At 41.2% G+C, this 16497-nt stretch overlaps 4 protein-coding genes across 4 annotated transcripts in view; all 4 read right to left on the reverse strand.

Moving 5' to 3' along the window:
• Positions 1–2775, reverse strand: part of slc22a15 (solute carrier family 22 member 15) — a 15671-nt gene extending 12896 nt beyond the window's left edge. The window contains 4 exon segments of the mRNA XM_026356065.1: positions 837–865; positions 867–967; positions 1120–1269; positions 2644–2775. Coding sequence (XP_026211850.1) covers positions 837–865; positions 867–967; positions 1120–1269; positions 2644–2727 — 364 coding nt within the window. The 5' untranslated portion in view covers positions 2728–2775.
• The window catches only part of LOC113159418 (SLAM family member 9-like), a 24141-nt gene extending 18104 nt beyond the window's left edge, over positions 1–6037 (reverse strand). Inside the window, exon 1 of the mRNA XM_026356082.1 lies at positions 5928–6037. The gene's annotated coding sequence lies outside the window, so the exon portion shown is untranslated. The remainder of the gene's footprint in view (positions 1–5927) is intronic.
• LOC113159410 (SLAM family member 9-like) lies at positions 4069–5948 on the reverse strand. The gene has a single exon (XM_026356074.1). It carries the CDS (start codon positions 5925–5927, stop codon positions 5043–5045), a length of 885 nt encoding a protein of 294 aa, XP_026211859.1. The 5' UTR covers positions 5928–5948; the 3' UTR covers positions 4069–5042.
• Positions 6038–6906: 869 nt separating the features above from the next.
• kif11 (kinesin family member 11) lies at positions 6907–16258 on the reverse strand. Its single transcript, XM_026356062.1, is given in 32 exon segments — positions 6907–7171; positions 7271–7381; positions 7595–7761; positions 7897–8061; positions 8064–8118; positions 8495–8613; positions 8703–8863; positions 8998–9031; positions 9034–9136; positions 9248–9403; positions 9520–9645; positions 9755–9927; positions 10361–10496; positions 10822–10893; positions 11304–11383; positions 11386–11417; positions 11601–11674; positions 11793–11880; positions 12054–12142; positions 12245–12288; positions 12291–12339; positions 12502–12598; positions 13005–13150; positions 13343–13433; positions 13542–13566; positions 13569–13665; positions 13819–14004; positions 14286–14364; positions 14540–14637; positions 14787–14916; positions 15880–15985; positions 16232–16258. Coding segments are annotated over 31 exon segments (3165 nt in total). The 5' UTR covers positions 15951–15985; positions 16232–16258; the 3' UTR covers positions 6907–7060.
• Positions 16259–16497: the final 239 nt, after the last annotated feature.

The raw sequence follows: 16497 nt of genomic DNA on the forward strand, positions 1-16497 counted from the left end.
TTAAAGACTACAAAATGTTTTATTGGTAAAAAGTGGAAACGCATCATTTATTTACATTCACTAACTTGGAATCATAGAAATCTAATAATTTTTATTTCTGTGAATTTACATTTATTCTGTGGACATTACTATAATACATGTCCAAAGAAAAAGTCACCACCCATCACCATTAGATGACAACTGCATGGACGAACTCACAGCTATGTTTAGTAGTGGAAGTAACAGCATTTCCACAATGTGAAGGGAACTCAAGGGAGCAGCTGTGGAGTCTTAAGAAAATCAATTGTCAGTGAGGCTAAAGGGATAAAAGGCTTCAATTTGCTGGGGAGCCTAAAGATTGGACTCTGGAACTCAGGTCCAGGTTCAGCAACGTTATGTGTCCAAAGAATGAGGTCAGCTGACGACCTGAATATACTGAATGACCAGGTTATTCCATCAGTGGGTTTTACTCCTCTGATGTCACGGACATATTCCTCAATGATAATCTCAAGATTCATCGCGCTAAATTGTAAAAGAAAAGTTCATAGAGCAGAACTCATCATTTTCACACATGGATTGGCCACCACAGAGTCCAGACCTTAACCCCATTGAGAGTCTTTGGGATGGAGAAGACTTTGTGCAGCGTCTGACTCTCTCATCATCAATACAAGATCTTGGTGAAAAATTAATGTAACTCTGGATAAAACATGCAGAGTTGTGACACTGAATAAATGTTGTGAAGTTTCAGAAGATTAGTTTGCTGTAATCGAAGCTAGAGTGTTTATTGATCTGATTAACTGATAGAGTATCATACACCTCCTGGCATGTGCTCTTTCTTGGTCTGTGGTTTTCCTCACCTGTCAGGTAAACAGGTCTCCTGCCGATTGTCAGAGAGCGGCCCGAAGACAACGTTCCCGACCAGAAGCCCGGCAAAGAACAGCGATCCAGCTAGACTGACCTTATAGGCCTGTTGCTTGATGAGGAACCACTGAGAAACACAGACATAAAAAACATATACAGTCTTTCTAAGCTTTCTTTGTGCATTTAAAGTGCAGAGATGCAACTGATCAAACGTGCTGGATCCCTGCGCTTTACAGAGTAAGTTAAGGTTAACACACATTTCAGCTGCGGCTCACTCACCTCTGTCGCTATGGAGTCTATGTCCTCTGTAAAAGTGACGTGTTGGAGGAGCTCCTGCTGGCTCAGTGAGGTGCCGTCCTGCTGCTGTATCCGGTACTCAGGTGTGTATCCGACCAGGACGATCAGCATGGACTGACAGGCCATGTACACCTGAGACACACACACCACAATTAACCCAACCTGCACTGAATCAATCCCACTGCAACAATCAGCGTGGACTCAAACAGACAAAGTTCACATTTGGTCGAGTTTTTTTCAAATCAGTTTTTAGATTGATGGATTCTCATACTGAAACATTTCTAACACCAAATTCAAGTTTTGTATTGTGATTTCTCTCAAAACCTTTTTATTCAGGAAAAAAACACAAAGTAGTTTTAGTTAAGTTAATGCAGTTTGACTTTGCTTTACTAGTTAATATTATTGACTAGGTAATAAGTTATTATTATTAATTATCAATAAAGTATCTTAACATTTATTACCAGGCCAATTCCAGACTGGTGATCCATCTCAAATCATTAATCTGGGGAGAGCTGAATAGAATTTATATTTTACCTATGCAGTGATTTAATCTGTGATATTATTTTATAAAACTTGTTAAACTGTTAAGCTACATACATAATATCAAATTAGTTTATAGTCGCAGGAGTTTTAGCGATTTGCATGTGAAGCTAACGTTAATCTGTGTTTTTACCACTAACCACTAAAAATTATTACGTCAATACATAAACAAAGCAAAAGTTTATACACACATTTAGAAGACACCAACCCCTTTAAGGTTATTAATATAATCATTTTATCACCCAGCTTGTTGAAGTTTAACGACTACTAGCTAGCTAACGGGAGGATTAGCTTAAACAAATTAGACGTGTCAACAAACTTCGTTTAAAGATGCGGACATTTGTGATTAAATCTGACAACAGTGACAAATCAAACAGAATAAGAAATAACCTAAGATCAAATAGAGATATGCAGACTGTTACGATAAGTTCGGCTCAGGTTTGACATGCCCATGTGATTTTCTTTTAATAAATATAACATGGTTTGCAGTGGTGCATGTGAAACCTAAAGTTAATCTATGCAGGGGCTTAATGTCAACATGTGGGTTTAACAGATTTAATACGGTTTTTAGATTTAAACGAGCATTGTATGGAAAGCCGAATTAAAGAGGAGCTCAAATTGAACATGTAAAACAATATTAGTTTTGTTAGTTAGCTTCTCGTTTTAGGGGGAAGTTTGGTTTAACGTTAGCTAGCTGTAGCTGCTTCACCTCGCAAAATGTAGCCGTTTCTACAAAAGCTCCATTACAAGAAAACGGTGACAACACAAATGTTAAAGTGTTTTATCAACAATCTCTCAACAGACAGTTTTGTTGATTAATGTGCTATTTAATGGACGAACAGTGAGACTCTGACAGACCCTCCGGCAGATCCTGAAAGCCACGTAGAGCTAAGTATCAAGAGCGCAGCGTTACGGCGTTAAGGTTGTCAGACACAATTAAAACCACCAATTTTCACCTTTACCAACCTGTGTGAGAACGAGAACAGCCACCGCTCGCTTCTGGTAGGATCCAAACTCTCCGACAACTTGAAAAGCTTCTTCTAAATCCATCCCAGGCCGGGTGGCTCAGCTTTAGCATCACAGCCAAAGAGTGAAGAGGGAGCGACAACAATCCGCGCTCATTTCCGGCTTCGTTTCACTCCAGCGTCCATTTCGTTTTAATTAACATAAGAGTCCAGGCTGAGTATAAAGCTTTTATTTAGAAAGCACATGAGAAGCTAACAATTTATTTAAAGTTAAAATAAATTAAAAATAAAAGAAAATTGGGGCCAAAATAAAGTCGAAGTGGTGAGTCTGATAAAACATCATGATTTTACTTTGACTGCAAAGACAAATATATATATAATCACAGAGGCCATTACAAAAAAATATGCTAAATATGGATTGTTGTGTAGCTGTACAGGGTCCAGAGAAGCACAAAGAGAGATTACTATGCTAAAAAGACTACATTTGGAGAATATCCACTTGATTAGATGAATGAAGGCTGCTGAAGACTTACTGACTTGTTCATATGGACACATGATTATCGTTATTCAGCAGACCTGATTATCATCATCCCACATGCAGAAGATTGTAAAAACAGTGTAACACAGCCAGAGTTCAGTTCAGAGCACTTCAAATCATTGGAAATCCCATTTCACCTTATCTGCAAAAAGCATGTCTGACAGTACATATTTATACAAAATACATTCCAATAATCCTGGCTCTTCATCGGACAGTGGATGGAAACGCTGACAGCAGTCCATGCATGTTACTATGTTGAATAGTAAGTGATAAAAAAAAAAAATGTCTCTGTTTGTGATGAGTCCGTCTCATGCAGCGTCACACATTTCTTCCAATCCATCATAAAACCAGTCACAGGCCACACTCATGTCTGATTAACTATCAGCACAGGCATATAATACAATCCTTTTCTCAGTAGAATAAAAACTTAAATTCGTGAATAAGACGCCACATCCCAGAGTCCTCAATGACTTCAGACCAGTGGCTCTGACATCACACATTATGAAGGCTCCGACCTCTGGTCAAACTCTCACTTGACCCCCTCCAGTTTGCCTATCAACCCCATATAGGAGTGGATGACGCCATCATACATCTGCTCTATCGCACCTACACCCACCTGGACAAGCCTGGGGGCTTAGTGAGGATCATGTTTTTTTGATTTCTCCAGTGCATTCAACACCATCCATCCTGCACTGCTGGGAGAGAAATTAAAAAACATGCAGGTCAACACTCCCCTGATTTCCTGGATCATGGACTACCTCACCAACCGCCCACAGTACGTCCGCCTGCAGAACTGTGTGTCTGACACTGTGGTCTGTAGCACAGGTGCTACAGGGGACAGTTCTGTCTCCATTCCTCTTCACCCTGTACACCTCAGACTTCAGGTACAACTCAGAGTCCTGTCATCTTCAGAAGTTCTCTGATGACTCTGCAGTTGTAGGATGTAGAAGGTGGGATGTCACAGAGTACCAGGAGGTGGTGGACAGTTTATTGACTGACAGATAACAACAGGAGATCCTTTCTACCTGTGGCCATCAATCTGTACATCCTCCACCCTCGTAAGGGTGGGGAATATACTAGGCTATATATATTGACCCAATTACATTTGTCTATTTACATATTCTGTATATATATTGAGTTTTTCTGTATTGATGTGTGTATTTATGTTGGTGTTGGATCTTTTCTAGTTTGAATCTTAAATGTCATTGTTTGTTTGGGATCTGGGCAGTAATTAAATTATTTTTTAATGGGAATGTCATAATACTGCAGTGGTAGAAGGTATGTATATGTAGCCCAGCTAGTATTTGCACTTCACTAGTGTATTTACAATCCACTATAATGAACAAATAATTAATTACTACATATAGTAAGAGCCAGTATATAAAATAGCTGAACTGAGTCCCACTCCATAAATGCAGTGCACATTATATTATCATCCAATATTTAAATAAAAAATTTTAATTTAAAATTTTCACTACTTATTGTTGTTGGTTGTTGTTGTTATTGTCCACCACTGTAATATTATGATTTCAATGATGTAGGAGTTATTTTTCTGCTTATGTGATAAATCTTCCACAGTTAAGTATCTGATAATGATTTTGTTGTGTTCTAAATTGTTCGCCATCACAGGTAAAACTATGCACACACACACACCAGGGTTATTTTAAATCAATAAAATATGATTGTGAAGAGTTAATTGTTCAGGAAACATTAACTTTGCACAGCAGGTAACAGCTGATGATGTCCAAACATCTGATTGGTAAAGTAAAGGTGTGTTCTCAGTGTGTGTGGATCATGGAGGACGATGGAAGGATTTTACTCATCAGGTCGGATCCAGTTTCCCACAGGAGACAACAGCATCACTACGACACTAATGTTTCAGCCACGCCCTCATCGTTAGCTGGTTTATTCGGAGAGTCCCGTTCTTTAGCTTTGTTTCCCTCTTTTTTGTCGTCATTTTGCAGGATCAAATCTCTGATTTGGTTAAAACGCTCTTGGTTAAACTTCCTAAGAAGCACCAAAGCAATGACCACTAACAGCACCAGCAGCAGCAGACCGCCAAACACGCCTCCAACTACACCACCCACCGAACTTCCAGTGTTGCCGGGCTCTTCATTAAGGAACGGATTTGTCTTTGGTTCACTGTCCTTCATACCCAGTAGGTTCTTCATCCTGCAGGAGAACGTTTCGACCTTTTGTGTTTCATTGTTGATGATGTTCAAGACCTTTTCTGACACCTCCCAGGCTCCGTCTCCTTTCTTCCAGCTGTAGGTCACAGGTCCAGTTTTTGTTGTGTCTCCATCACAGTTCAGGTTACAGTTTTCTGATTTAGAACTACAGCTCAGTGGTTGAACCAAGATTTTAGGCGTCGGCACCTCCTCGACCACTGTAGCTCTGTATTTATCATCCTGGACCCTGTTATTAACTTCCACTGAATAGAGTCCAATGTCGTCTTCACCCATGTTTCTAATTACCAGACGTCCAGTGATTACGTCCAGGGTTGTGCGTCCTTTAAATCTTCCATAATACTCCAGAGGAATCACATTCTCCACCCATTCAGCCAGAAGATTGTCGTTGAATTTCCACAGGAGGCTGGTGAGACGTTCAGTTGTAGCTACAGGAAGACTCAGGTTCAGACTCAGGCCCAGACCGAAGTAGTCTGGTTTCACTTCAGCATGAGCCGAGTCCCCACTAAAGACCACCAGCAGCAGAACAGACAAAAGCCCAGAGCACGTCTGTCTCTCCATGACCACAGCTGGATTCAGGATTCACCGATTTACCGACTTTAACACGACATTCACACCGACACCGACACCGAGTGAACGCGAGTCCACACCCTAAGGCTCCTCCACCCAAAGCTGCTGAAAGAACGATCCAGGACCCGCCGGAGTGTAGGGGTGTCTCCGCGGTGCCTGATTAAAAACGGATCAATTTAAATCGACAAATCTCAGTTAAAACAGTCAAATAACCTCCGACACAGCCCGTTGGTTCAGAACATGTGAAGTAACAATCAGCAACATGTCTGAATATTATTACATATACATATTATATATATGTCGACTGGACTAGATTTAGTCAGGATTTCTTCTGGTCTACTCAGTCGAAACCGAAAGTAAAACGGTCCTTTGATATGAACCGAGTGTTGGGGTGTTACGTCATGTGGGGGTGTTACGTCATGTGGGGGGCACAGCTCGTTCATGGTGAAGTTCCGGTTCCACCAAAACCACTGAACTCAGTCTGTGCAGCTGTAATTAATCCTTCTGTTAAAGCACTTTCAAACAGTGTCCATGAGCAAAAACGTCCTTAAACGTTAATCTGAAGATTATTTGAAGCTCAGACTTTATAAAGAATAAAACCTGTAGTCAGGGACAAAAAGAGGGAGTTCAGATAAATAAATAACTTTAAATTATTTTTGTAGTATTTAGATTCACATTTGAGCTCATTTTGAACTTTAGATCAGCAACAAGAAACTTCAGTTCATGATTATTTCAGTACATTCAGGTAATCAGTTGACCTCAGTGACAGTGATTGTACTGTCAGAGTCTTATACCAACAGGCTAAATGTGGGTATTGAGACATATCCTGTTGCTCCTTTAAACGTTTCATTCCTCATTTTGTCAATTTTGATAAATCCAATTCTGCTTTATTTTGCACTCTGCTGTATATAAATGTTATGAGTGGAATTTAAAGAGAAGCAAAGTTTCAAACAAGTATAAATCTCTTTAATTTTACAAGCAAGTTGAAAATGTTGAGACAATGAGTAAAAGTTCTAAAACAAATGAATGAGACAGCGAGTTAACGCGTAGCAGACAAAGTGATTAACAATATTTAAATGGTTCAACAGTACTAACATTGTCTTCAAAGACTATTTTAAAATGTTTTAGTTCTGACAGCGGAGTGGAAGCCTGGATCTCTGAGGTGTTGATGCTTCACTGTCTGATGCTTTTGGCCTGGAGGGGATCTTTGACTCCTTCTTTCCACCTTTCTTCTGCTGGAAAGGCAAAATATAACATGTAATTATGGCTTCATATGAATCTCAGGAAAACAAACGTTTCAACCTTCATTAAAATAAATAAATAAAGACGCTCACCTTGAAGAAGGGAACTCGTTTACTCTCGTTGAAGACGAGGTTCTCGTCGATGAACGACGGCTCTGTGGCCACGCTTTCATTACAAGTGCTGAGCTCGTCCTCCAGAGAGTCCTGGAGACAACGAGAGGAGCGAAACAAAAAAAACAATAAAGCATCCGTTGTATTTTCATTATAAATAAACTTTATGAGAAATAAAACTATATTACTGAATAAATTTAAACCAGATTCAATACAAACATTCACTGATTACTGGAGGATTAGGATTATTTCTTCATCCAACAAGTATCTGACCTACAAATAAAGCTGAAAACACACAAGGTCAACCTGGCTTTGTTTGTCCTCTTCTTCCAGCTCCTCATCCTCCTCTTCCTCATCTACAGCAGCCTGCAGCTCCTCCTGCTTCCTCCTCAGGCTCTCCAGCAGCTCGCTGCGACGCCGAAACTTCACCAGCTGTCTGGGATACACAAACTCCCGACGCTGAGGGGTTGTACCTGAAGGCAACAGCCAGAACCCACAATGTGACACAGTCTCCAAACGGACACATATTGAATGGGTTAAATTCAAAACATGGACTAAAATAATCTGCAGTAAAGCAACTTAAATGACACCCTGACAAAATAACTTACCAGTGGGAACATCCTGTTGCAGCTCCTCCTGCAGAAAGCTCTGCACTAGCTGTTGGCTCGTCTCTATGTGTTCTTGGAGCTCAGCCTGCTGCTGGTCCAGGACCGCCTGGTCCAGGGAGGCCTGGTCCTGCACAGCGAGCAGGGCCCTCTTCACCTCTGTCTGTCGCCAGACAGTTCCTCCTCAGCTGTCCGGAGCTGCTCTGTGCAGCACGTCTCAACGCTCTGGAAGACAGATGAAGGATTAGAGTCAGTGTCATCTCCCTGGTGTTCGTTATGGTGAAGTGAGAACAAACTATTTAGAAATAAAGTGTCACTTGTGTTGTGACATATCCTTTTATTTCATCTCTACTCTCACATCTTAGTCCTATGGTCTGTTTGAGTTGGCTAAACAGAAACTTCCAGTCAAGTTTCTGAGCAATGAGGAGGAACAGAATATGGAAAGAGTGTATTTAGCTTCACAGTGTAGAAACTGAGCATGTGCAGCACAAACTATCAGAGTGAAAACTGTGAAAAGTAAATTTTCTGTCAAGTATTAATGTAAACCTACAAAACTTCAATAAAATATATATATTCAAAATAAAAAGGTATTTTTTTTTACCTGATGTAGAGTCTGAGCTTCTGTGGAAATCTTTCCCATCAACGACAAGTGTTCCTGGGCTTGAGTTTCGGCATGCTCCCTGGTCCTGGAGCTCCAGTGGAGGTCTCGTTCCACCAGACCTGCAGCCACAACAATTTCAGCTCTGTAAACTGTAGAACATGGATTTAAGGTTTAAATGATCACTGAGGAAAAGATCAGGTTGTTGTACCGGACACAGAGCTGTGGAGGTGGGAGGTGCAGCCCGTCATCTCCTCCAGCGTCTGCCAGCTCTCGTCAGCATTCAGACGTAGCGAAGAGGCGAGGGAGGAGGTGGTGGATGAGAGGTCGTCTGCCTGGGACGAGGCCTGATGTTCTACTGCACTGCAGCTGCTGAACACATGAATGGAACCGTTCTTTTAATCATTCTTCACATTGACGATTTGTTAAAAACATCAACAACAAAAGCTTGAGATTTTTTTTTTGAGTGTTTGTAGCTTTCAACACTTTTCCACCTGTGACTCCACCTGCTGATGTGGTCCTGGACGCTCTGCAGGGTTTCTGTAGAGCTTTAGAGGTCGAATGCAGATCAGTGTAGTCTTTCTGGGCCTCCATGACCAGCAGGTTGAACTGGTCCTGCAGACACTGGATGGTCCGCTTCATACCCTGACATTGAAAATTAAAGTACTGATGGATACAAAAATGTCTGCAACAATCATAAAGACGACTAGAAAGAAGAATCCATCACCGCGGTGTTGGTGCAGATCAGCTCCTTACCATCTCGTGTCTCTCCTGTGCCTGTCTGATCTGGTCTGCCAGCTTGTCATGTTCAGTTTGCAGAGTGGTCAGGCCCTGCACAGCAGCCTCCCGTAACCCTGCCAGGTCCTTAACCAAGCCACTGAAAAACACTCCAAACTCCTTCATCGCCTCCACCTGAGAGGACGAGGCAGTCAGACAGTATGATTTAGTACTGGTGTAATTTAATGTTTGGGAACAAGTAAAATTTACAAATGAAAGATTAAATAAATATCATTTTAATATGAATTCACCTTATCAGCCAGTGCACGCTGCGTCTCCACAGACGCTCTCAGTGTCTCATTGAGCTCCTTAACTGCTGATAAACTCATCAGAGTCCGAGCCACCAGGACCTCCTCCATGTCCTGTCGATGCTCTTCCTACCAGTCAAATATGTTTGTGATTAAAAAGACCAACAACAAACAAAAAACAACCTTCAGGATTAGAGCAGACTGTCTGTGGTGTGTTTGCAGCTGTGCATGTTCTCACCAGCAGCTGCAGCAGAGTCTCCCTGTCCTGCAGACAAACTCTCTCCTGCTGCTGCACTCTCTCCTGACAGCGAGCCACACCCTGAGCCACCAGCTGCCCAACCCCCCCCACGAAGGATTCCACAGTGGTCAGAGCTCCTTTCAGTGCCGCCTCATTTGTCACAAGCAAACCGTCTGTACGAGTAAACGGTGCAGAGGTACAGAAACACACTTGTTCTTAAATGTTCATACCATTGTACATATGAAGCTGTCCTGGTAAAGAACATCTCCAGACCAAAATCCTACTTTTATGACAACTACCATGTGACCAAATATGAACTGTTTAACTCTACCTGAATGTCCACAGTAGCAGCTTCCCTGCTGAAGTTTTATATTTATTTTACTGTTTCTATTTAGTATTTTTACTACAGATCAGACTCCTGGGAAATGTAAGAACAGACTGAACCCCATCCCGTTGCTTTACTGCCACCCACAGGATAAACTTCACCTCTTCTATTAAAGTAACGTCACTACATTGATTTGATTCTAAAAGAAAACTGTCCTAACCATCAGGATGTTGTTACACGTCAACACTGTGGCTTTAAAAAGCAGAGCTCTCCTGTCTTACCGATGGCCTGTGAGTAGCTGCTCAGCATGTCGTGGTGTTTGCTTCCTTGCTGTTGAACACTGCGCTGCATGTTGCTGAACGCTCCCTCCATTCGTTCAGCAAAGCTCTGCTGGATCTGCCTGTTATGTTGCTCCACCTAAAATTTCAAACAAGCACATGATTTTATCTTTAGTAAGAGTTCAAATAAAGAAGTCTTCTGCCAGACAGATCTCCAACTATTCTAATCACTAAATCAAACTTAAAATAAAGCATTGGAGTGATTACGAAAACATTTTAAAGGTTTGGGTAAAACCTTAAAGACTAATTAAGAACTTATAAGTTTCATTTCCTGCTTTGATATTCAGTACCCACAGTAAGTCACAGGTATGCAGATCTGGGTGAGTTACATCAGACCCCAGTGTAACTGAGAGCCCAGTCTCGGTGGGACGTAATAAGATAAAATGAGATGTGAGTAGTGTGACCTTGTTCTTTCTGTCCAGCTTCTCATGGAGACCAGAGACGTCACTGGTGCTGGCATCCACTGTACTCAGCAGCTAAAGAGGAAACACGACAAAGTTTAAATTCACAAACAGAAAAATAAAGAATAATAATTGAAGACATGAAGTTTATCTATTTTACATCAATAGAACTGTTGCTACTAGTTGATCACACTGAACGAGTGTAAACAAGGTCAAACATCTCTGAAAAACGTTTGGCCCAAAACAGGAAGCTGCAAACACCACAGTAAGTATCAAGGCTATTATTAAGATTCAGCCACATTAAGATTTACAGACCTGAGTAGTACAAAACACATACAGGAAGTAAAACAGGAACAGATTTAAAGGAAGTTAGAAAAGCAAATGAAAACTGAACTTGTCAAGACCTAAATATAGCATCAGAGATAATAAAGTCATGAAGATTAAAGCATCAAGGTGAGTCAGCATCAGTAAAAATGTGTCTGTACCTCTCCAGCAGTGTCGTAGAGCCTTTCCTGGGCCGAAGTGAGCTCAGAGCTGACAAACTCCTCCTGACTCAGCTTCTCTTAGTTTCCTGCAGGTCCCGGCTCGTCTCCTCCAGCCTGAAAATCAGCACAGTAAACCCGTTCCTTCATTAAGCCTCAAACCAGGGCTGAGTCAGCATTTAACGCATCACAGGTTACAGAAATATTGTATGTTGATTTGTACAGTGGTCATTTGCATTTCAAAGAGTTTTAGCCAATCACAGACAACACAATTAAAACCAGTAGGTTTCTAACACTCACCTCTGCTGCTTGTCCTCCAGGTCAACAGTGCACTGCTCCAGTTTGGTCTTACTGTCTACAAACAGCTCCATCACCTGCAGAGGTGGACAAAGTGTGAGGATCAATAGCAGCTTCAAGGTTCACAATATAACAAACCAGGTCTGGAACATCAGGTAATAAACCCGCTCCTGATGGGGTCAGCGACTGTCATACCTTCTTGAGCTCCTCTTCCATGGCTGCAATCCGGTCGGTGTACTCTGCAATCTGCTCCTCGTGAGAAGTGATCTGGCTCATCATACCCCTGGAACACACCAAGACACAAACAGGGCTGTCAGTTCAATCCTATAGATTGAAAATGTGATCCCCTCAAAACAAAAGACAGCTAAGAATTTAAACCATGAAGTATTTACGACTCTAAACAGTCCAAATAGACAGATGTGTTACAGTTTTTACATAATAGAACTTGTGACCTACTCGTAGTTTTCTGAAGACAGATAAACTCCGTTCTTGTCCCGAGTGGCAGCCAGGTCTCGTTTCAGACGCTCGATCTCCTCCGTGTATTCCTTCACAGACACAAAGAGAGATGTAGAAATGTGTTGTTTGACTTTACTCAAGCAGGATGTTTCCTGACATGACAGATAAGATCTCTAGTTCAGCTCTTCTACCTTAATGAGCGTCCTCTTGGTGAGTTTCTGGTTGACCTCAGGTTGTTCATGATGTTCTTGGCTCTGCTGGCGTACTCCAGAGTGCTCAGAGTCTCCTGCAGAGACAGAAAGGACATCACAGTCAGGACTCAATCAGGAGGAGCAGACTGCAGCTGAGCTCTGAGGATTAAAACCTTTAACAAGTTGTGATAAAAATAATAAAATAATTTGATGTGTTGGTACAAGATTAGCATGTTTTCAGAGACAACAGGACGTACTTCCAGGTTGCTGGAGGAAGGAGACACAGTGGCGATGATGGATGTTTTTGTTCGTCCTCCAAGTGAGTCCTGCAGGATTCTGGTCAGCTTGGACTCTCTGTAAGAGGAGCACATGTCATTTAAGTAACTGACTGAGACGTCCACTGGGCCGATATCTCACCCAGCGTTAGCTCCCTCGATCACACATATGTAATCTTTTCAGTGACATATATGTCACTGATATTGTGACAGTTCACTCAAGCTGTTACTTGTAAATGCACTAATTTACTGAAGTTTGGAAAAACAGAATAATTTTTAATGATTGAAGGTACAGTTACAATTACACACATGAATTATGTTGACTATTCCTGCTAACAGCTAATCAATAATTCAACAACAATCCTTAGTTACTTTTATTGAAGCTGCACCTCCTGTATAGTTAGAGGTTTGTATATGTGTCACTGGAATTTTTGGTTTTTATTCTTTCAATGTTTAAAATTAATACTACAAATGGATCATTTTACCTGTACGGGATGTGAGGCCTTTTCTCCACCAGAGCAGTGATCACTCTGCCCAGTGTCAGCAGAGACTGGTTGATGTTTCCTGCCTCACGAGCTCGTTTGTCCACAGCACCTGAACGTCCAATATTCTCACTGCCGGCGAGATCCACCTGAAGAAGAGGGTTTACACTGATTTTTCAGCACTGGAAGTCCAAGGTGATTGTTTTTAGAGATTTCATTAACTTCTTGGTAAAAAGGAAAATGAAAAGCAGATACACTGATAAACTCTAGTTCTACTCATTCACTCGGTCTAATTGGTAAAACTAAACAAGAGGAGGATTACTTATTATTAGGATTATTACCAGGTTGAGTTTGCCGATCTTCACCAGCTCCTCTCCATCCAGGGTGATCTCCTTCATGTGAATGGTGACTGAAAACACAGAGTGCGAGCGACTGCACGGACACGAGACACAAGTAAATGTGACATCAAAAACTGTGGATCAGCCAGAAAGCAACTGAAGTGTGACTTAATGTGTCAAACAGTTTTCTCTAGATGTGTACCTGGAGTAGGCGTTCATAAGAGTGATGCTGTTCTTCTCTTTGCTGCTCCTCTCTCCAGGATCTGATAAACTTCATCTTTGTTGTGCACCGTCACCTCCTCCAGACCCTTCACCACCACTCCACGCTGCAACACAACACAGCTGTCAGAAAAGAGGAAGGAATACAACAAGCACAAAGGCAAACTCTGTACAACAACACTGTGATACACTAAAAGGCAAATCACAGATTCAAAAGCTGATTTGTTCATCTCACAGGAACAACCCAGCCTTACAGTCACCTTGTTTCGTGGGTCGTCGAAGAGCTGCAGCCTCTCGTTGACGTCCTCGCTGGGGCTGAGCAGGTCAAACAGCTCCTCGTTGTAAATCTCCAGCAGAGAGACTTTGATGGAGAAATCGGTGCCGTTCTCAGAAAGTTTCTCAAAGATCTGGTGCAGCGTTCTGGGGATGATGCCAGCTAGAGGGTCCTGAGTATGCAAACAAAGGACATTTTACCAGTAGCTATGTAATTAGCTAATTCAATAAGTAGTTAATTCATTCAAACAGTTTCACTTGGAAACAGTTATATCAAGTAATTTATTCCTGCCTCTATTTTTGTTTTTTTAGCTCTACATGTGTCCTATCAGCCCGTCTTCAGTAAACTGTACATTAGATTGCAATAACACAGAAAAAAGAAAATGCTCTCCTGTCTGTTCAGAAATCTATAACAAGTAATTCATGAAAAGAAGACTAATGCCTTTACACAGACCTCCTCCCATGTGAACTGCTCGTCTGGACTCCTCTCTCCCTCCATGGTGAATGTCTTTCCTGTTCCTGTCTGACCGTAGCTGAGCAAGACAGCAGAGAGACAAAATATTATTACATTTTTATACTGACAAACTTTGATCTATTGTAACGACATTTTTATATCAACTTCACTGAATATTTTCACCAACCTAACTCATATAAGAAATGAAAAGTTAATTTGTTTACTGAAGATTTATAGATCTGCAGATCTCTTACGCAAAAACAGTGCAGTTGTATCCCATGATGACTTCATCCAGAATGGGGCAAACAACACTCCTGTACACATCGATCTGTTTGGCAGCAGGTCCAAACACCTGAGGAAGACAATAATAATAATAATATTTTAAAGTAACTAAAATAATGTGACCAAAACATTTCCAGAATAAATTATTCCTGTAAATGAATTGTTTTCAAACCAAGTTAACCATCAGCTGGTTCAAGCAGCACGGCTGGATCCACTCACCATGTCAAACGTGTACATTTTCCGTGATGCCTTGTCGTTCACTCCTCCCGTCTTCACCGTCACCTCCTTCCTGTTTTGGTCGCAGTCGACGACTCCATAGGACGACTTACGTTCCACAGTGTTAAAAGGTCTGAAGTACAAAAACAGTAAAAACACATTTAACTCCTCTGATTCTATCACCTGGATGTCGAGGAATTTAAAATTCAGCCAAGGCTGAATCTTCAAATGTGCTGATTTGTCTGATCAATTAGTGTCCAGGAAGATGGACACTGACTTTTTGCATTTATTTCTTGAAAAATAACAACTTTTTAGCCATCTAAGAAAGACTTGCTAAATGTTTCTATATGAGAATAATTTTCTTTTTACTCAGATGGACAGAGAACACATTAAAGAGCTGGACACACTTGACAACCGGGCCATCACACTACCTCGTGGCTTTGTGGGTTTATGGGATTTATCTTTCTGAAAACAGAAACTTACTCTCACTCTGTAACTCAAAGGTGATTACACACAAAAAAGGAAGAAAGTTGTTTCAGTAACACGTTTCTAATGCGGTACTATGATTCTACTTTCCAAAACAGACCAACACAGAGCAGAAGACACATTTCCCTCAGCTGTTCTTAAGCAAACATGGAAAACATGTTGCTTACAAACAGGCTTTCTGCAGGATTGACCAAGTTAAATCCTAAGGGTTAATATCACAAAGAATGTCCTTTCTGGCCCTTTTCATATTATTACACCGGCCAAAGCATGAACAATAACTAAAAAGGACAAGGCTAAATTTTCTAAGTGCAATTTATTTGTATTCATATTAATTTACTCCCAAGAAGCAAATAACAAAAAATCTATAATGATAATTTAAAGGTCTGAATCATTACCAGCTACAGCAAGCTTGAAAATATATTAGAGAGCTTTAAAAATAGTATTTTAGGTCCTTAAATCTCTTGAAAGGTTCATTTTAAAGTGCACTTGCTCTGTAGATAAGACATGTTGGATTATCAGCTGGTTTTCATGTTACTGTGAGTACAGCACATAATAACAACAATAATAATAATAACAACAACATGATTAAGAGCTGGTTTTCTCTACATACCTGCACCTGACCACGACCTGGATGTTTCTCCCCTTTTCGTCCCGTTTAGCTCCGCTCAGGTTTGAAGTCATGGCTGCAGAGAGATGTTCTCCTCTGCACGACTGGTCTGTGAATACCGTTAAGTTTCACACCTCTCATTAGCACGTAAACAAACACAATCATGACATGATAAGTAGCTGGCTAGACGTTATTCTACTAGTGAACAGAGGCTGATGATTAATAGAGTTTGTGAACTTTAAATAGAATAACAGCTTCAGTCTGCTGCTGTGACTTTACTCACACTAACGATAATTAGCATCATAGCTAGCGCTAGCCAAACACTACACTTAGCGTTGATTTAAATGTTACTTGCCGAACCACGGTGAACACGTATCCTCCTCTTCTTAACCAAAATATCCGCCTGTTGTTCTCCACCGATAACTGAATGAATTCGTGATGTATTGAGCGTTTAGTCTCCTCAGCAGCAGCAGCTTCTCCCTCTGTGGCGCTAGAAACCTCCGACCAGCGACAATTCAAACTGTACTTTTAAATTTCGCTGGACCAATGGCTGAAGGGTAACGGCCAAACAGAGAAGACTATTGGTCAAGACGGCCACGTGACAAGCGTGGCGCAGAGCAT

Source organism: Anabas testudineus, chromosome 15, assembly GCF_900324465.2.
Source record: "Anabas testudineus chromosome 15, fAnaTes1.2, whole genome shotgun sequence".
Taxonomy (NCBI): domain Eukaryota; kingdom Metazoa; phylum Chordata; class Actinopteri; order Anabantiformes; family Anabantidae; genus Anabas; species Anabas testudineus.